This window comes from Antedon mediterranea, chromosome 7, assembly GCF_964355755.1.
Source record: "Antedon mediterranea chromosome 7, ecAntMedi1.1, whole genome shotgun sequence".
Taxonomy (NCBI): domain Eukaryota; kingdom Metazoa; phylum Echinodermata; class Crinoidea; order Comatulida; family Antedonidae; genus Antedon; species Antedon mediterranea.
In genome coordinates this window covers 6,220,033-6,241,130 of record NC_092676.1, presented here as the reverse complement: position 1 = coordinate 6,241,130, position 21,098 = coordinate 6,220,033, and the positions used below count along the sequence as shown (strand labels likewise).

At 36.1% G+C, this 21,098-nt stretch overlaps 2 protein-coding genes across 2 annotated transcripts in view; both read right to left on the bottom strand.

Moving 5' to 3' along the window:
• Positions 1-10,130: 10,130 nt before the first annotated feature.
• On the bottom strand, positions 10,131-15,160 carry LOC140054896 (organic solute transporter subunit alpha-like). Its single transcript, XM_072100007.1, has 7 exons — positions 14,966-15,160; positions 14,386-14,546; positions 13,772-13,845; positions 13,247-13,405; positions 12,893-13,004; positions 12,252-12,504; positions 10,131-10,563 (listed from the first exon to the last, which is right to left on the bottom strand). The coding sequence occupies exons 1-7, from the start codon at positions 15,045-15,047 to the stop codon at positions 10,286-10,288; spliced, it is 1,119 nt and encodes a 372-aa protein (XP_071956108.1). The 5' UTR covers positions 15,048-15,160; the 3' UTR covers positions 10,131-10,285.
• Positions 15,161-15,410: 250 nt separating this feature from the next.
• LOC140055714 (activating signal cointegrator 1 complex subunit 3-like) overlaps positions 15,411-21,098 on the bottom strand; it is a 35,889-nt gene continuing 30,201 nt past the window's right edge. The window contains exons 38-42 of the mRNA XM_072101092.1: positions 20,756-20,870; positions 20,260-20,371; positions 19,282-19,376; positions 18,189-18,354; positions 15,411-17,845 (exon numbers count right to left, since the gene is read on the bottom strand). Of these exons, the coding sequence (XP_071957193.1) occupies positions 17,712-17,845; positions 18,189-18,354; positions 19,282-19,376; positions 20,260-20,371; positions 20,756-20,870 (622 nt within the window). The 3' untranslated portion in view covers positions 15,411-17,711. The remainder of the gene's footprint in view (positions 17,846-18,188; positions 18,355-19,281; positions 19,377-20,259; positions 20,372-20,755; positions 20,871-21,098) is intronic.

Sequence of the window (21,098 nt, the reverse complement as noted above, 5' to 3'; positions counted from 1 at the left end):
ATAATGGAACAGACCAACTGTTTGGTAAAATAGAAACTGTCAATATTTGTTATACCATGAATAAAAAAGTATAATAGTCTTTGTAATGCTCCAGCTTCTCTTCAAACAATGCAAGACCAAAGAAATGCTGAAATATTGACCAACGATATGGTCTTATGATTCGTACAGGTTGAAGTCTGGCAGGTAAGCCGTTTTATTTTTTAATTTCGTTGCATTATTCACCGCCAAGTATTTTAAGCAACTATAGTGTGTTAGGCTTTGTTGCTTGCATTTTCAGATTAGGGCTAAAAAAAAAATTGTTTGTTTGCTGTCAAGTTTTTTTTTTTGGTAGGGGGAGGGGGTGGAAAAAAGTTTTTTTTTTATGTTAATTTCTCTGTTAATTGTACGCGAATTTGAGAGTAACAAAACACACTGAATAAAACAACGAGCTCAAACATCTATTCATAATTTGTTTCACACTTTAAATCTGTTTTGGGCGCGTTAGGCCCCGTGTCTAAACTAGCCTAGGCTAGGCCTACTACACAGTAGGTCGTTGTTAGCAGGCCTAATTAAATATTTTAGAAGTTAGTGTATATTTCGGTGTATAAGTCGCACCTGTGTAAAGACGCACCCCCTAACTGAGAGTAGAATATCGGTATTTTGTATATCGTCGATGTATAAGACGGCCGCGCCCAGCCTCAACAAGAAGGGAAGTCCACCATTCCGTCAGTTCTTTCTAACTTGTTATTCATGAGTTTCGCACCCGCAACATCGAGTGCATGGGTTCTAGGACACCTACCCCCTAGACAGTTACCCCCCGGATGTTTACCACCCGGACAACTACCCCCTTAGGACAACTACACCCCGGACAACTACCCCCCGGACAACTACCCCCCGGACAACTACCCCCTTAGGACAACTACCCCCTTAGGATAACAACCCCCCGGACAACTACCCCCCGGACAACCACCCCCTTAGGACAACTACCCCCTTAGGATAACTACCCCCGGTCAACTACCACCCCCCCCCCCCCAATCCAAAAGTAGACAAATATATAGGACCGGTTTCTGTAAAAATGAAATCATCTGTTTTTAACGGGTGTTTCGAAACTAGAGACCCGAGACCAGAGACCTGACACGAGACCCAATATGAAAAGGGAGACCTATATTTGGGTCTCCCTTTTCGTATATTAGGGTCTCCCTTTTCGTATAGTGTGGTCTCTCTTTTCGTATAGAGGGGTCTCTCTTTTCTTATAGTGGGTCTCCCTTTTCGAATATTTGGGTCTCCCATTTTGTATATTTGGGTCTCCCTTTTCGTATATTTGGGTCTCCCTTTTCGTATATTTAGGTCTCCCTTTTCGTATACTAGGGTCTCCCTTTTCGTATAGTGGGGTCTCCCTTTTCGTATAGTGGGGTCTCCCTTTTCGTACGTGGGTCTCCCTTTTCGTATATTTAGGTCTCTCTTTTCGTATTGGGTCTCGGGTCTCTGGTCTCTGGTCTCGAGTCTCTAGTTTCGAAACACCCGTTTTTAACCGATTATTCTGTTTAACAGCACGCTAGACCCTAGATGTGCTAGATTTAAAGTACCGTATTTATTGAAAAAACGGCCTGGGCTGTTTATTGTTTAGGTGGTTTTTAGGTGGACATTTATTGGAAGAAAGTTGTTTATTCAATGGGAGGGGGTATAATCTAATGGAAATAGACGCCGATTATTCCATATGATGTTTCATGGGAGTGACATGGTCACTGTTTATTTGAGGGGAATTTATTTAAAGATCGCCGTTTATTCGGTGAGTGAACATTGAGGTCAAATATCAAAAGTGATATTATTCTTCAAGTGTACAAAAATACATATATGACTAAATTTGAGACAAAAATTAATTCTTTTAAGACCAGTGGTTATCGAAGCATTGTCCTGACGCAAAAATTATTATTATTATTAGCAAACCCAGTCTTTACAGTAAATACAGGGAGTACTAAATAATTACGTTCGACTATCCTATGATCATGTGTGACAATCTTCAGTTTATACCAAGCTATATTTATGTTCAATCTTTTACAGGGAAGAGTTAAATTACTCTTTTAATTTAACTCTTCCCTGATCTTTTACTTTTGTTTACAATAATCTATATATAAATTTACGTAAGGGCAAAATTCGGTAAATCGCGCGTTATTTCTAGAATGTTTACTCGATGGTATATAAAGTTGGTTCGTAATTTCGGTACTGATTTTAACCACCTGATGTAACCCTGTTATAATAATAATAATTAGTTATTGATCGATTAAAACGAATTTAGGTTCAACGATTTGCCCCAAATAGGGGTGTTTTCTGATCGTGGTATACACTGTCTAATTGATGTCAATTTGAAAAATACCCGCACACAATAATACGAGGACACTTCGCATTTTCCTATCTCCTCCTACGATAATTGTTTTTAATAGCTGAAAACCGGTTGAACAGCTCGAGTATAGCATCATAATGTTGAAGACAGGCCGATTTTCCTTAAAAAATGCTATTTTGATACCTTTAATATACGTTTATACAAATGTATTGATTTGCGATGAATGGAACATTCCAATCTCTGTTCCACAAGTGTCTATTCCCTTAGGCGTCGTAAAGGCAAGTACTGTATACTCATAACAGAAATTCGATCCATTTTTTTTTCAATCTGTGCTGCAGAGGTTGGATATAGATTTTTTTTTTAACGGATAATGAGCTAGCGTTTTCTGTCGCTGTATATTATGTACAAATCTTTATTATTGCAGTTAAACCACCCACATCATCACCCTTCCCTCACTGGCATGAGTAGCGTTGTAAAGCCAGTAGAGGATAGGCCTACGGTGGTACGAGGGATATCAACAACAACTTTGGTGGGTAGGGTAGGAACCAACTTAAGTATGAATTGGCTCTAGAAACAATTGAAAACCATTAGGCCTACTAATTAAGTTGAGTTAGATAATTTAATATTTATTAACGATTAAATCGAATTTATGATTTGCCCCGAATAGAGGTGGTTTTCACAAATTGTTTAACATTATATAAACATATACACGTCGTTAGTGATGTATCGTTACATGTACTGTACTATTTCAATCGACTAGGACGGTGATAGTTTCAACAAAGTATTACATCGCATGTTTTACTGTGTTTAGTGGTATATTATTTGTAAAACATGAAAACAATTAATATTTCGTTACTAAATGGATAAAGAATATATTTAAAAATTGTTCCTCTTTGCACCCATCCTCTTCCCCATCCCTCAACCATATTGTTACATACAAAACACAAATTAAGTTTGTTTAAATTTGACTTAAACAATTGGTCTCATTTTGTGACAAGTTTCTCTTTCGGAAGTAATTCCCAGGGTGCTAATTTTAGTTGAGTACATAAATCACAGTGTCTATTTATTCGTTCCTGTAAACGACATGTATTATTGTCCTACATTATTGTACATTTGAAATCGCCAGTTTTTTAACGCTGACATTATTATGTATTCGAGAACCATCTGTGGGCACGACCTAGGCCTAGATGGTACGCGAGCGAAGCGAGCGTACCATCTAGTGAATAGTAGTTCGTCAAAGTAACGAATTAAAATATAGTTATTAATTCCTATTATACACTGTTGCAGAGTCAGGTTGTTGAATGGTCTGGGTGGTAGTTGTCCGTCCGGGGGGTAGTTGTTCTAAAGGGATATTTTTCTGGGTGGTAGTTGTCCAGGGGTTAGTTGTCCTACGAAGGTAGTTGTCCTAAAAGATTATTTGCCCTCGGAGTATTGTCCAGGTCAAGGAGGTAGTTGTCCTACGGGGAGTATTGTGTCAGAAGTAGTTGTCCGCGGGGTAATTACCCGGGGGGGGGGGGAATCGCCGGGGGGTAATTGTCAGGGGTAATTGTTCCTAGGGGTAATTGTCCGGGGGGTAGTTGTCCAGGGGCTAGTTGTCCTACGGAGGTAGTTGTCCTAAAAGATTATTTGCCCTCGGAGTATTGTCCAGGAAGTAGTTGTCCTACGGGGAGTATTGTGTCAGAGGTAGTTGTCCGCGGGGTAATTACCCGGGAGGGGGGGGGGGGGTAATTGTCCGGGGGTTATTGTCCGGGGGGGTAATTGTTCCTAGGGGGTAATTGTCCGGGGGTAGTTGTCCAGGGAGTAGTTGTCCTAAGGGAGTAGTTGTCCTAAGGGGGTTGTTGTCCGGGGGGTATTTGTCCGGGGGTAGTTGTCCTAAAGGGGTAGTTGTCCTAAAGGGGGTAGTGGTCCAGGTGGTGGTTGTCCGGGGGGTAGTTTTCCGGGGGGTAAATGTCCAGGGGGTGAATATCCGGATACGAGTATCTATGTATCCTAGAAGTGTGTACGCTAGGTCTATGCTATAATCAACTGGAGAATATACTAGTCGAATACTGTGTACACAATGTGGTTGCCAAGAACTACTCGCTCACGCTGGGGGTACGACGGTCGTGCGTATAACTATAATACTATTCCAATCGTTAACGTTACGTTTACAAATGAAATTTTATCGGAGCGCCTAAAACAGCTCCATAATGAACAAGTCTTTTCATCATATTTAGTACAAAATCACGCTAGAATGCCTTGAAAACTAGCAGGTTGCTGTTACGCTAGTACACTGTACTAGGCTAGGCCTACTCTTTATTTAGACTTTAGTAAATACTAATATGGGCCTAGGCCTTACCTTAAAAAGCCCAGGCCTAGCAAACGAGGTGGCGATATCTGTGTGTTGAGGCATTTATGTTGTATAAGTGTATAAGACGCACCCTTAATTTAGAGGTTAAATTTGCGTGTCAAAAGTGCGATTATACACCGAAATATATGCTACGTTATTATTTTTATTGTTTCATCCTCGCATACTCGATTTTTACACCTTTTCGGCCAAAAAAAATCGGTGACTACTTTTTCGCATGCAGCTAAATGACGTCACGTTAAAGTGGGTCGTCACAGAGTATCATGCGCGTGTTTTCCACCACGCGCGACGCGAGATTTATCGAAACTCCTGAGCCATCGACTACTGACGATCATGTTTTTAACAATTAAAATCACGGCATATACTGTACAACAAAATATAATTTTTTTCACTGCTGAGGATAATAAATAATATATTTAATTTTAACATAACAGGAAAGCCTGGATACTTCCTTCCAGTGCGAATAAAAAATAACAATAATGTACAGTATTATTAGTACATTATGTATTTTCAGATGTTGCAAGACATGAGATCCGAAATAGGCTAGGCCCTAGGCCTAGTGGCAGCGCAGTGCATACCTAGCTGCTAGGGTGGGTGGGAAGTGTAGTTAGCCGTGGCATCGTGCAGATGTACACTATGCCACGCGGTAACGATGAAGGAGGATATGGATGGCCTGATAGGCAGTGATAGTGTGTAGTGTACTAATAAACTACTACTCAAATATACTGTATTTTAGGCCGCTAGTGAGTAGATAGTATCATAGAAAATCTTTCTAGGCATAGGCATCTAAGCCAAATGGGTCAAATAAACAACTATATTTAATCTGCTTCTTTGTTATCAGGAACAAAATCGGAATAATTTTATTTTCCGTACCACCGATCGCACCATCATTTATCACTGAAAACATTTTGTAAAATCAAAGATTGTATAGCGCCGCTCCGCGCTTATTTGACGACAGGCTTTAACGTGACGTCATTTTACTTTAGCTGCATGCGAAGAAGTAGTCACCCAGTGATAAAAAAACTTTTGTTTAAAAAGCGCCCTCAACGTACAAAAAAAACTTTTTCTTATCTCCGCCCCAAATTTTTGGCGAAATTAGGGGCGGCGGATGACAGCAAACAAACAATTTTTTTTTTTTTGCCTTATCATAAATTGGTCCTAGCATATCGTCATTACGTCACTACTGTATTGTGTTCAGTCCTGCGTTGATTGCAATATAACGTTTCAAACTATTCATAGTAGGCTACTGTATAGGCATACCTACTATTGTTATGTACTTTGTAGGCTTTTCATTTTTTTTTTTTCAGAAATGAAAATAAAACCGTGTAAATTAACCGCTTTCTTTGCTGGTTGCGTCGTGTGTGTAGTTGTATACATTTTACTTATATTTAGATTAAGGCATACACGTAAGTTCATTACATTTTCCCCGCCAATACCATCCCGTGTTTGTTAAATGACAAATATTATACTGTATAATATATTACTTTGCATTTGTTCATATATTCAAGAACAATCAAGTAAAAATTAACAGATTAACATTTTTTTTCCGCTTCATTTAATTTATTTCGTCAATTTAAAAACATAATAAAACAATACAAATAAACATAACGAAACACATGATTTCACCACTTCACGATGTTATTGCTGCTATGAAATGTGTTAACGAAACACATGATTTCACCACTTCACGATGTTATTGCTGCTATATGAAATGTGTAACGAAACACATGATTTCACCACTTCACGATGTTATTGCTGCTATGAAATGTGTTAACGAAACGATGTTATTGTCGTGAGGTGGTTTCCCGATTAATCGTACGATCAAAACGGTACTGGGTATGATCAACTAGCGTTCGTGTTCCCACCTAATCATCCATTCATAGAAGTACTGATGAAGATATCAATCTGTGGCGACAATAGAGTGGATCCGAGACCTGGCTATCTTCGACTTTTAGATAATAGAAAGTTTAGAAAAACTTTGTGTTAGACTAGAAATGTACGTTGTATGTATATAGAAAAATGGATGTAGTTTTCAAAATTACGTTGTATAAGTTGCGATGTGAAAAACTGTTATTTGATCGTAAGTTGTCGTGTACATAAAGCAAAAATATAAATATAATAAAATAAAAATCGTTTATTAAAAACTTTTAAAAAAGAGTAAAGATATAAGGAAGAAAAGCAAAGAGATCACGATGTGTTATGTTATTGCTGCTATGAAATGTGTAAGCTAACTTATTTTATTTTTTACTTTGGTTTCACAAGTAGTCACGGATGACCATGCAAGTCAGAAGCACAATCAACAACATAAGAACGGGTTGTTACCGCAAATACATATATTTAATTCTAAAATCTACAGTCACCTAGCAGAATCCCGGCAAAACCTGTATTACAAAAGCAAGCAAAATAGTCACCTAATCAAACCTAACAACCACACAGAAGAACATTTAGAATTTCAACAGTTTATGAATGAAATGTTTGCCAACCAAAAACCAGTATACATGGAAAATATCCATCAAGTAAGCACAGCGGTTGGTATTGGAAACTGGACAGTTGACCAGTTAAAAGCACAGACTGTGATTATGACAGGATTTACGAAATTTAATGCAAAAATAGGATTTGGCTTAATCGTATCGGCACAAATTCACATGCCCAGACGGAAGATTATTATATACAATCTTGGGATGAAAGAAGGTATTAAAAACCGTGTAAGTCCAGCATTTGTTATAGCATATATGTTATCAGAATAACTATGTTACTATTTTTAAAGTGTCTATCATTTCATGAAACGGACTAAAAAAAATGAGTGTTTAAAATTGTTGAGGTCACACAAATATGATAAAGGAAGACAGTGCTGAGCTACATTATCAAACTAGTTTGACAAAAAAGGTGTGGTATGGTAGTGGTATGACGTCATCGTGTCCCCTGGTGTCCCAATATGGGCACATCATATTCACATTTGGTAGTGCAGAGCATTACATGTAAGTTCATTTCACTCATTTAATTGTTAAGCACCAATATACATTTACAGAGTTAGTTATTTTTTTCTACAGCTTAAACAACTATGCAACGTAGAAATAAAAGACTTTCCATTTCGCAACCATCCCAGCCATATCAAGAACATTGATAACAACGGATGGAGGGTGCTAGCAATGAAGGTAAGTTTGTTATCCCAACTGACCAATCAACTAAAGCTTGCTTCCGCAAGAGCTGACCAATCACAAGCGATAGTTCGGATGATCCATCGCGTTGTGATTGGTCAGATTACTTTCGGTTCACTTATGTTTTTGCGTTGCGTGGGAACAGAACTTTTTGGGTTACATTCCGTCTCACTTTTATATCGTTGTGTTAATTAAAATGTCCATATGACTTTTACAAAACGTTGTCGCCACTTTCACGTAAGAAGCTTTTATACATGACTAACAATTATACCCGCCCCAGGGCGGGTTTCAAAATTAATTTACAGCCTTTTCAGTACCGTAGGAAGCCTATTAACACCCGACTCCAGGTCTCCTTATACTCACCCCTCTTCAATAACACCCCACACTCTATTTTTAAAACAAATTCTTCCCACGACAAATTCAATTCAACTTCAGCTTCAAAATGTACGTTGTAAAATGTGTAAATAAATAGGTGATAAATTGGCTGATAATTGGAATATCTAATCTTGGTATAAATGGTTTTCAAACGTAGTTTAAAACCTTCCCGGTACAATTGCGATCATTTTGATACCCCATATGTATGGTTACATGCAGAAACAGAAATTTGTATAACGAACAAACATCAAAAAGTGGGGGGAAATGGGCCATTTTGACCACATTTTGGCCCCTAACTTGGATCCTAGATGGCGGATGATGTTCAAATATAGTTTAGAATATTCCCGGTACAATTGCGATCATTTTGATACCCCATATGTATGGTTACATGCAGAAACAGAAATGTGTATAACGAACAAACATCAAAAGTGGGGGGAAATAGGCCATTTTGGCCCCTAACTTGGATCCTAGATGGCGGATGATGTTCAAATATAGTTTAGAACATTCCCGGTACAATTGCGGTCATTTCGATACCCCATAATGTATGGTTACATGCAGAAACAGAAATTTGTATAACGAACAAACATCAAAAGTGGGGGAAAATGGGCCATTTTGAACACATTTTGGTCCCTAACTTGGATCCTAGATGGCGGATGATGTTCAAATATAGTTTAACATTCCCGGTACAATTAATTGCGGTCATTTTGATACCTCATGTAAGGTTACGTGCAGTAACAAAAATGTGTATAACGAACAAACAGACAGACAAACTTACAAACTCTCTCACTTATAATATAGATTAGCTACTATTAGAAAATGAGATTGCCATTTGACATTGCTTGCTTACACCTGAACAATATGCAAATCAGGTATTATCATTACTTTCCTTTTAAAGGATCTTCTGGATGAATATGGCGCAGTGTACTATGCAAATCCGACGTCACGATTCCGAAGTTCCATCGACCACCTTTTTCCGTACACAATAGAAAACTACGGAATTGCGGCGAAACTGCTCAACAGATCTGTAGTATCCAACACGCATCCTAATATGTTTTTACATATGGGGCTGAATGAGACATTTAAGAAACAACTTGAAAACTCTCCGATGATTGAATCTGGTGGGTTATTGATGGTGAGAAATTCCAGTCTGCATGAACGTTTATGGGAAGACGTTATTAAATGTGTTCACGTTAAAAAATGCCTGTCACCCCATGGTGCAAAGTGGACCTCTAGACGTGGATACGCCATACACGGATTCGATATGTCGGTATTATCTGCGAGTTTATATAAGTCGTTCTTAAATGACTGGGTACGGAAAAGAACAGTGACTAAACTTATGGAAGCTACTTACGTCACCAATACTGATGCTGACCCGTTTATGGAGATAGCTTGGGCTCTACAATGTAATCCACCAAAACAGGATAAATAGTAGCTATAGTACCTAGGAACTTGATAAATATTTTATATCTACAGGCTTGTCTTTAATACTTTTCTAATACGACAAACACAATATGAAAAGCGATGTATTTAACAGTAATCATATCGAATAGCTTATGACCATGGAAGAATTAGACTAATTTCTGTACGCTATGAAATACCATTAATATCTATCGTAAAGTTGCCAAATCGAACACCCTGTTTCTGCAATGTACAGTATATAAAATCCTGTTATGGGCGACTTTGGTCGCTGTTGGATGAAGATGAAATAAAATAAAATAAACTGCATAAAGTATATTTTAAGTAAAAATCTTCCTCTTAAATTAAATCTTAATTAACATTAAATTATTGCGTTTTCTTGCCATTTATTTTCTAATCCTAATACCGTATTCATTTACTGTATATCAAAACACACGGGTTGTATAAAAATGAAATCTAGATAACAGGAAGATGACAGAAACAGAAATACAGTCTCACAAACGAGTGTAAATAAACGATAACAGATAATATCAACGACAATAAATAACGATATCGTCTTGTCGTATCGTCGTAGATTTTATTGCGACTAAATGGTATGTGGAAATAATTTATTTGGTTCAGCTTCGGCCATACGTCGCCTAACAACGTCGCCGATCATTTTGTATTCGATCATACATCGGTTTCCAACGTTTTCACAATCCTCGAGTTTTCACACGCCGTCTTTACTACCGTTTCATCCATCATTGAAACGCTTTTCAAAAGTGAAATATAGTTACGCCTAGCGGCGTCGTTGATATCAAGATCAAATATATTTGGCGGCAAACCTGAACTGGCCATGCTTAGCGTGTCTACTGGATTGCATCGTATGTCCTTCCACTGGCTTAAGATCAATCGTCCAATGAAAAGCATGAAAAATGTCTCAAACACAACTAAGTAGTTATACAAAACTGTGAAACAAAACGTAAAACAAAACAAGTGCCATTAAAAGTATAAACTTGGTGCGTGAGTGTGCTGTTAGTAGATGGGCCTACTATAATTATAACGATACACATTTTTGGGTTTAGACGGACCACCCTACGGCCATGATCTCTATTTTCTTTATTTTTTTGGGGGTGAAATGGAAAATGGCTTTTAATAAATGGTTCTAGTGGTGGTCTCATTTTCTTTCCCAACAACATGTGGCCATATTCACCAATTATACTTAAGTCAGATATTTTTGATACTAAGTATTCCGCTTAAGTCAATAAATATTTTAGGATTTGTCTTTAGTGGAATAGACTATATGTAGTGGGAATACAACTGGACCTCTAGATATGGTGTTGGTATAATTCGTTCATTCAGTCGTATTTTGCAAGAAATTACTGTGAGCGACAGTCTATCGGTTAGCCGCTTAAACTTGGTTCCTACTTTGACACAACGAAAGGACGTAAGCGCAGCGCAAGCGAGTTGACCAATCACCGAATAATCTATCGCAGGCCCGTAGCCAGGGGGGGTTTTTATGGTTCGGGCGAACCCCCCCCCTTTACAGCGAACCCCCCTTAACCGACTGCGAACCCCCATCCCCGACATGCCCAATACCTCACCCTCATCTCCGAAAATCGTCCAAATACGTGCCCCACAGTACAAAAAGTTGTTCGTAAATTAAAAAATTTGTAAACTCGTTCGGAATAACTCATACAGTACCTTCTTCCCTGTATGAGAGTACTTCGAGTGATATAGTCTGTAAAGAGTTGCAAATGAATTGCCGATTTTAACCTGAAAAACAAATGTTTGGTCCCTGCATGTAACATGATATTGACGCGTCTCACAGCGAGCTGGGGGACGGACGAACGATTCGTACAAAGGACACCGCCAGACAACTGCGTACCAATTGTTTAGATCACTGGCAGTCAGGCAGCATGCATAAAGTATATAACCTTCCGACATACATCAGTATTTATGTGTGGCTATAAAGTATAATGTATCATAGAGGATTATAGTGAATATTAATATTTTACACTATAATATCTATGGTATCATGTACTGTAGTTCACATTATGACATCCGATTATTTTTTTCTAGACCACCAGCCGATACGTACTCAAATGTATCAATATCACCTATTTACATTGGCATATTTAATTTCCTCAACAAATTGCTGTAAATAAATATTATAGATAGAGCTATAATAAGAATTGCATTTGCCTTCACCCAGTGTGCTTTTTTCGGGGCTTCTCCTAGACGTACGTTCGCATTGAACTTGAACGCAAAACAAAATATCGAGTAAAATGATCAAACAATCGGCGGTTCCGCACAGAGCACGCGCATCTAACATACGGCAACAAATGTTATCGTTAGTCCATGAGTCCAAGTACGATCGTTTTGCTCATTGGTAGCATGCTGCATGAGAGTGTCTTTTCCGGCCATCTAGGGGTGTCATTTAACAAAATTTGCTTCGCCTCAGGGGGGGGTAGGTATGGGGGTGGGGGTGACCCAAATACTTAGTGTGCGAACCCCCCCTTGACAGATCCTGGCTACGGCCCTGTATCGCCTATGATTGTTAAAATTATTTCGCTTTCGTTTCGCTTACATCCTTGCATCCTAGTGGAACCAAGCTTTATCTGTCAAAATTAATCATAATTAAATGCCTACTTACTGTTTGCTCTTACTTCTGAGCTGAAATGCGTACTGCATTCTATAACTCCAAATCGGGACAAGAAAGCCAACACTAAATTCTGAATGTTTGTTGTTAACATAACAATCTTCATACTTATAAACTTGGATTTGATAAGATATCCCTTGAGCGGTTCGACCGACGCCTTGTGAAGTATTGACAGAGAATAAACTGCGATCAAGGTTGAGATAAGACTAACCGTGTTGAGATAAACAAATGCTGAATCTTTAGAAATCTATACGAGAGAAAACATGATGCCTGTATCTAATTCGTACTATTAATTTTGGGCACGAAGAGACGGCACAAATTCCGCCCCGTTCAGTAATTACCCGGTTATATTGCTTTGGCAAAATCACAACCTGGTGGATGAACAGTTTAATTAACGAAAGTTGCCTGTTTCTTCAAGCGGCGGTGATGTCATGGCTCCGCCCCTTTATGAAGTTTAAAGTCAACACCAAGGCATATAGGCCTACATACGTATTTTTCGCTTTCTTCACAATTTGATAGGTAGTATTGGATGTACATTTTGTATAGGATAGGATATTCTTTTAGAATCATCATGAGTCTTTGCTGACTCTTAAAATACGGACATTCCATTGTGCAATAATAGTAAGCTACGGTACCTGAGCCTGAACATAGATTCCGTCTGCCCAAAGAACGGCGGCAATAAACAGAACCAATGGTCGAATAACACACACTTGTAGAACGGCAATTCGTATTCTATGAAAATGTACCCTGAAGACAAAACATACTGTTGGTTAGAAAAAAAGAAAATATACGCAATCATGATGACTGCTGATGATCCATTTTGATAAAATCCTAACTCGTAAGTCGTAGCCAATTCTACTACTGTACCTATACGTGTTTTCAGTACTGGACTATACAGGTAGAACGAGACGATGAAAGATAGAGGGAAGAAGTAGAGAAGGGGGAGATGCCGTGTTAAAAAATACGACAGTACTTTAAATATAACTTACTCTGTCAAAATTATGTTAGGCAGGCAGAGACAACAGCAAGCAAGCGGAGGTCGATTTAGACGAATCTTGGTATCTTTCAGTCTTTCAACCATAACCATGACCCCTCCGAAATAATTGACCGTTAACATAAGAAACGCATATATGCATACGGCTAGATAACTGTTATGAAATAGAAATAAAATACAAACTGTAAGTTGCCTATAAGATTAAATTAAATACAAAATGACCAGGTACGCCCAAACTACAATCGGGAAACTTTCCATCAACGAATAGGCCTATCAAAATCTTTTTCTTTCTCAAGATAATTTTAATTTAATGAATGCATTTTCTTTCGCAGACACTTTGCGCTTATGATTAGGCCTACCACCATCTTTCAGGACATTTTACTCCTTCAATTATTACAGTAGAGCATTTTCATTCTCAATCCTGTTAATAAATAGGCCCTACCATTTTTTTTCTAAAGAATAAAAAACCTATAAGAAATTGTAGAAAAATTTAGTCATTAGGCGTACTATGCATACTTACATATTGGCGCACCAGTTGGCAAGAATAGACGCACGTGGAATATAAATACCAGTTAGAGACGTTGCCGAGAAAACCTGTTTCAGAATAAAACAAACGGCACATTTATATATATATTATAAATATATATATAATTTTTGTTGTGAATACTATTAGCATTTTGCAAAGCACGCTCGTTGAGCTTGTGCACTCTTTGTGTTCATAATCAGTGTACCATGTCTCGCATACCTGGCTCAGCCTATGTGCCAGTTCTGCGGTACATTTCATTTCGAAACCTGAGCTGCACTGACGAGATCTAATAAGATCGAAACAGTACTGTCTGCAGATTGGATATATATATACATATATATACTGCTGGTATAGAAGTGCGATTTTTAGGCCTAAAACTGCCGCTACTAATGTATTTAATTTAGAACATAATTCTACATGAGATGTATGCCTACCCGAGAGAATAAATACACATATCAAGGCTATTATATTAAATGTTAACAGGCCACAAACATTTATGGTTGAATTCTAAAATGCACTTGACTCGTCGCTACCTAATCAATGGCGTCATCAGTGTGTTAAGTACTTGATCTTTAAATACGGTACTAAATAATAGGACGCGTACTTACAGGGTATATTCCAATCAGCCAAGCTAAGTAGCCCCTTCTGGCTCCAAACGGTACTTTTGATGTCATATACTTGAAAGATTCGAGGAACAAACAAAAAGTAAGACATGTTAAAACTGAGGCTGTGGCAAGGAGTAACTTACTTGATATATGTGACGTATTCCCTATAAGAAATAAAAAACATATAGGCCTAACATTAATAATAATTTCGGATGTTCAATAATATACACAGTATCAATATTGAAAATAAATGACTCAGTAATTGAAAATGATCGTGTATATTATGTTATACATTATTATAACTACGGTAATACTAATTTATATTCATATACTCCTACGAAACAAAGTAGGCCTAGAGTAGAACGTGGACCTACATACAGTAAATGCTAAAGCTAAATTTAAGAAGGCCTATCAATGTCTATTGTTACTATGGTGATGAGACTGTGGCTCACCACCGGTTTTCTAATTATATATATGCAGTAAAATAGTCGACAGTAGTTAATTTCACTTCAACTACACCGTAGTAGGAACAACAACTAAGGTGAACATTAAAAGAAGCCGACACGATAGGTGCGTCACTTACATTCAAACATTTCCTTTGACGTCACCAAGGTAGTAGCGCAAACTGTTTCATTGGTATCGTTCAGCATGATGATGTCAATCATCACAAAAATGTTGAATCGCCACTTAAAATATTATAATACTCGTAATACAACGCCGATGACGTTCTCTACACAATATACGTTATACTACTGTATGTACACTACACACAGAGAGGTTTACAGGTAAACACTCAAATAGAGTCGATTACGAAAGTCGAGTCGAACCCCTACTGGACGTATAGGTCAAATAAGTTGACCTTATATTTCCCAACTTGACCTCTTGACGACCCTGAGTGCTTCTACCTGTCCACACGAACCAAAAAGTACGTTTATTTAATACCCTTTGCAAACAAAATCGCGTTACTAATATAACGTGCAAAAGCAGGTTTAACTTAAACTGAGATTTATAAGGTTAAAGTACTTGTGCTTAGTTTCTGACAAAATCATCAAAGAAATAAGAAGGGAAACAATCATTGTTATTTTTTAAAGAGTTTGCAGATAAAATGCTAAAACTAACAGACCTATGAACCAGGAAATGTGAATTGGCCTTTGGACCAATCAGTTTGAACATAGCATAACAAAGAGTTCAATGAAAAGGATTGTTTCTATGGGCTGCCATTGAGGCAAAACACTGACATACACTATTAACGATAAAGCGTATGGTAAGCAACCGCCGCCAAAACATAAAGTAAAACAAACATTTTGTTCAATATACAGTGAAGTACAATATTCATATAATTGAAATTCGCTGATTTTTAAAAACTAAAATAAAATACTATTTTTTACAGTATAATTATATGAATCATAAGCATTATCATATTCATCACCATCGATGCAAATTTTACATTTAAATCATTATTAGTAAGCTGCATAAAACCTAATTCAAATAAACTTCAGAATAAAACAACGATAAAACGATAGATTTCTTCTTTTCTTATCAGTAAACGACTGGTGCTCTCTCTCGCTGTTAAACACTTTGTCTATTAAATGGTAGTATCTGTTATCACTCTCTAATTCTCCAATATCTGGAATGTTTTCCATGCTATTTTCCTCTATAAATAATGTTTCATAATGTAATCATTTTTCTTACCCACCCAATCTTCCCTCATAATAATTTATATATCTTTTTTTAATCTTTTTTTAGCATCAGTAATACACTCAATGTCAATCTTCTCCTTTTCTTGCTTAATCCTTTAATATTTGAAATGTTTTCCATGCTATTTTCCTCTATAAATAATGTTTCATAATGTAATCATTTTTCTTACCCACCCATCCTTCCCTCATAATAATTTATATATCTTTTTTTAGCATCAGTAATACATTCAATGTCAATCTTCTCCTTTTCTTGCTTAATCCTTTAATATTTGAAATGTATTCCATGCTATTTTCCTCTTTATTATCCCTATCTTCTTAATCATTAGTATTATGATACACAACAACCAAAAGACAACCCCCATACCCCACCAATTCCCCAATTATTCATACTTGATCTTTTTTATCATTTGTTCTGGATCATGATCTATGTAATAGTTTTCTTTTCCTCAAAATCCTCCGATATTTGGAATGTATTCCATGTAATCTTTCCTCTTGACTATTTATCTTATCTTCTTCCATCATCAGTATTAAGTTTCGTCCTAAAATCTTCCGCTTATGCAACCCTTTCCTTTATTGTTTTATTAATGTGCTCTGAATCATGATCTATGTAATAGCTTTCTTTTCCTCAAAAGTCTCTGATATTTGGAATGTATTCCACGTAATCTTCTTTCTTGACTATATCTTCCGCATCAGAATTAACTTTCATCCTAAATTCTAACCCTTTCCTTAATCCGTTTTATTATCCAAGTAGAATGCAATCCATAATATTTCCCAACATGTTTCTTTAATAATCTTCATAATCAATGCTCCATGTCTCTCTTGTAACCCTTCCATTTATTTCTGCAATTCTTCTTCAATTTTGAACATGTAATCTCTCCCAATAACTTAAATGTATTCCATATTTCCTAAAATGAAGTTAGATACCATAGTATTTTCCTTTATTTCTCCAATCCTCCCGAAATCTCTTTTAAGTCTATCTTATGCATTCGCTTCAGCTTACAAAATTGCCTAAGATACAGTTCAAAATGTAGCCTTTAGTGGTCTGATGATTTGACTATATCACCTCATCCTATAGTAAAGTCTCCAGATCATCTTGGTTTGGGCCATATTTTGAACTGTGCCCTTCATCCCAGTCAATATAATTGTATATCTTCCATCTTCCAATTACTGTAGATATTTCATGTTATTTCCTTGATGAAATAAATGTTGATTTTTATTTCTGAAATCCTCCAATAAATGAAACTCCAGTCCATGCTGTTTCCTGCATTAATAATTTTTGATGATGTCATCTTTTCTATTATTGCAACAAAGTAGTGTAAAATGTATTCCATGCTATTTTCCCCCATAACACCATGTTGTCTTTTGATATATAGTAAAACTTTCCTTTATTCCTGCAATCATCAATACTGTTTATTCCATGATATTTTTTTGACAGATTTTTTATGTCATCTAATATTCCCAATTACTGACATTTTTATAATAGAATTTTCCAATACTACTGCTGTTTTCCACCTCAACAAATTCTGATGATGTAAACATTTCCAACTTCTGATGTAAAAAAAAATCATTTTTACCGTCTTTGCCTGAAATATATTCCATGCCAACCTTCTTTTATCAAATCAATTACCTTCCTCAATCATCGTCAGACATGTAAACTGCATCTTCCAGTCCTTTATCCGCTGATACTACATCTAGACATATATTGTATTGCTGATCAAGACCTAGGTAGCTATCACTCATCAAATATATTGTGTATATCACATGACCTGAAAAACATCGCAAAGATATTTAAATAAAGAGAATCTGCATTTTTTATACAGTATTACATATTATATAAAGACTCTATTCAGGAGACACCCACTATTAAGATGACACTTTCCTGTGAAACGTAAAAGGCAATATATGTTTTAACACTACAGGTAACTCCTATTCAGTGGACACTTCTAGGTGAAACTTTCTTGTAAAAAGGAATGATTTAAAGGAAATAGTTTTTTTTTTGGAAATCCTTATTCTGGGAAAACCCTATTTCTAGATTTAAAAATTATATAGCTAATTAACAAACATTAAACAAGAAAAGTATTTCCCTGGTGGCAAATTAATAATACATACCAGAATTTTCTGGGGTGAAAAAAGAGAGTTGTATTGTTGAAGAACGGCCAACAAATCCAACTCGTTTCAACGCTAGCAATTCCTTGTTTTCGATATCTCCTAATATCATGAACCATCCTTCACTCTTTGGTTTTGGAAATCTAGGCGCTACAGCTTTCTTATCATTCTAGAAAAAGAGGGGTTTAATCATGGGTTTATTATGGGCAAGTTTTAAATTTAAATCCTTAAAAATCAGAGAAAAAATATTATAGACATAACTTGCAATAAACATAAAATGTACGTTTTTAAAGCATACTTTTACTCCATCAATTTTATGTACATGTATAGATATAGTGCCTTTTTAACTACTATATTGAATTTTATTGTTTTATATTTTTACAAAAATGTATGTATGTTATATAATATATATTTGTAAAAGGAATGAATAAATGTGGGTGACCCCCACGAAAGAGAAAAAAAAAAGACATAGATTAATTGCCATTATTCAGTTATTCAATTGGAAATCCTATGGATATTTTGTTTTTAATTTAATACATTTTAAACATGCAAATAACTCGCTAATTACAGAATGGATAAACTAGTTTATAGTAATAATAATATAAGCATGTTAGTCACTCCAGCTCCACTTTTTAGTACTCTTCTTAAAAAAAAAAACTTTCTTTGAAATGTGTTTGACTTTAAATTCTAGACTATACCTGATATATAGACCAATACTGTAGATAGCAGCCAATTTGGTTTTAGGAACATTAGTCTAATTTCTTCAACTACATTTTTTCTCCATATTTGATATGTTGTTCTGATAGGTCTTTAAGAGATATTTACCACAAAAATAAATTCTGTTTTAATATTGTCTAGGTGTACTCATTATTTTTTTTTGCTACATTGACCCAACTTTCTCTACTTAAGCTTGGTTCCCACTAGAACGTAACGCAAGGACGTAAACGTTTTAACCAATGACAAGCGAAGTTATAGACAGTTAGCAATCACAAACGAATAAGCCATCGCTTGTGATTGGTCAATTCACTTGCGTTGCGTTACGTCCTTGCGTTGCGTTGCTAGTGGGAACCACGCTTTAAAGAGTGTTACAACTTACATTAGTTCCTCCTTTGAGTCTTCTGAGATTAATACTTAGCACATACTCCTGATCTGCATGAACTTTAATGTAATCTTTATCTTTTGGTATTCCTCCTAACAAGTATAAACAAATATATAGATATATTAGAGAGGTTTCGCAATCTTACAAATACGATAACGAAAACGGATACGTCACGCACACGTATTCGTTTTCGAAAGCCATAAAAAAATCTGTTTCGCATGGCAACGAAATATTGAGGCGCGTCCAAAATATGACTGTGGTAAATTTGAGCGAAGCGTGGTGCTTGGCTGCCTAGGCCTAGCTTAACATCAAAGCGAGTGAGGACTTTAAAAACTGCTATTTATCAAAATTGACTTGGCATTTTAGTAAATTACTTTAGTAAATTACTTTCAATAAATCTATAATTATATTATAATCATGAATCATTCCTGATTCAAATGCAAAATGTGCAAAATAGATCAAAAACTATACTCGTTTTGTAGTTACGAATATGACTGGTGATATTCGTCAACACGAATACGCTTTACGAATATGAAATGGGGATCAGCTCAAAAGTTTCACAAATGCATGACGTATCCGTTTCGTTATCGTATTCGTAAGGTTGCGAAACCTCCCTAATGTCAATCAATCTTGTCGAAGTACTCTCACTTGCACTGATGAAAATCAAGTATTGCCAGAAATGAAGCTCTGCTTATTTTTCTGGCTGTTTTACTTTACCATTTTGATTTTACTTTTTGCTTATTTTTTTTGTATCTCCATTGAGATCCAGCCACTGATACCCACAGCATTGCCTTTTTTCATTGCTTTTTTTTTTTGTATCTCCATTGAGATCTAGCCACTGATTCGTCATTTTTCAGTAACTTGCCTTTGGATTTATATTGATAATCTGCAAAATATGTTCCACTTCCACAGAAAATATTAGAATAAAAATCCTGTTGCTAATACAAATTGTTAGATTGTTGTTGAAATACTTACGGATAAATGTTGTAGGAACAGATCTCTGTTCATTTTCTGTACTGTTAATCCAGAGTCCTTGCATGTTCGTCTCCATCTGTATCATAGGCAGTTTATGCAGCATATCCCAAGCCTAAAAAACAAAACAAATTGACATAGTTTACCACAATACTAATAATAACAATTACTAATTGAATTGGTGACTGTACACACTCAATTTTTATATTTGCTGTAGTTAAAAAAACTATTTACAAAGATTTGTAAGAATTCACTTACTGTAATATGTTTGCTATTATTTATTTCATTCATTAATTCTTCAGGCTCTAAATTAGAGTAGGAAGCCTTTTAATATAGCATTGTACTTGCTATGCTATATCTCCTCTGTTCTTGGCATTGCATTGTGCATTTATTCAAACTCTGATTTAGTAGGGAGACATATGATCAATATGACATTTAGTGAAGGGGACTCAAATGTCCATTCAAATGAATACAACAAACACAAGAAATAAAAACATACCTCATTTATATGCCTGTCACTTAATTTTTCTGAAAGTAGTTTATGGAGTGTGACTTTGTTACCACGACAATGATGCACTAACTCTGGCAAAGTTTCAATCAAACCTGAATGAGATCTAAAAAAAAAGAAAAAAATTATTTTCTATATCACATATGGGAACAAGTTTGCAGTATAAAGCTTTGTCTACACTATCAAACTTTATGTGTCAAAAAAATGTGATGTGCCCATATATGGACATGATGATGTCATATCACTACCATATTTAAGCATAGCACTACCATATATAGGCACATCAAACTTTTTTGACACATAAAGTTTGATAGTGTAGACAAGGCTTAAAGCT

Coding starts and splice junctions, on each gene's coding strand:
- LOC140054896 (XM_072100007.1), bottom strand. CDS start 15,047: ATGATTGACATCATCATGCTGAACGATACCAATGAAACAGTTTGCGCT. Junction 14,547..14,965: donor GTCAAAGGAAATGTTTGAAT/GTAAGTGACGCA, acceptor TATTTCTTATAG/GGAATACGTCACATATATCA. Junction 13,846..14,385: donor GGCTGATTGGAATATACCCT/GTAAGTACGCGT, acceptor ATTCTGAAACAG/GTTTTCTCGGCAACGTCTCT.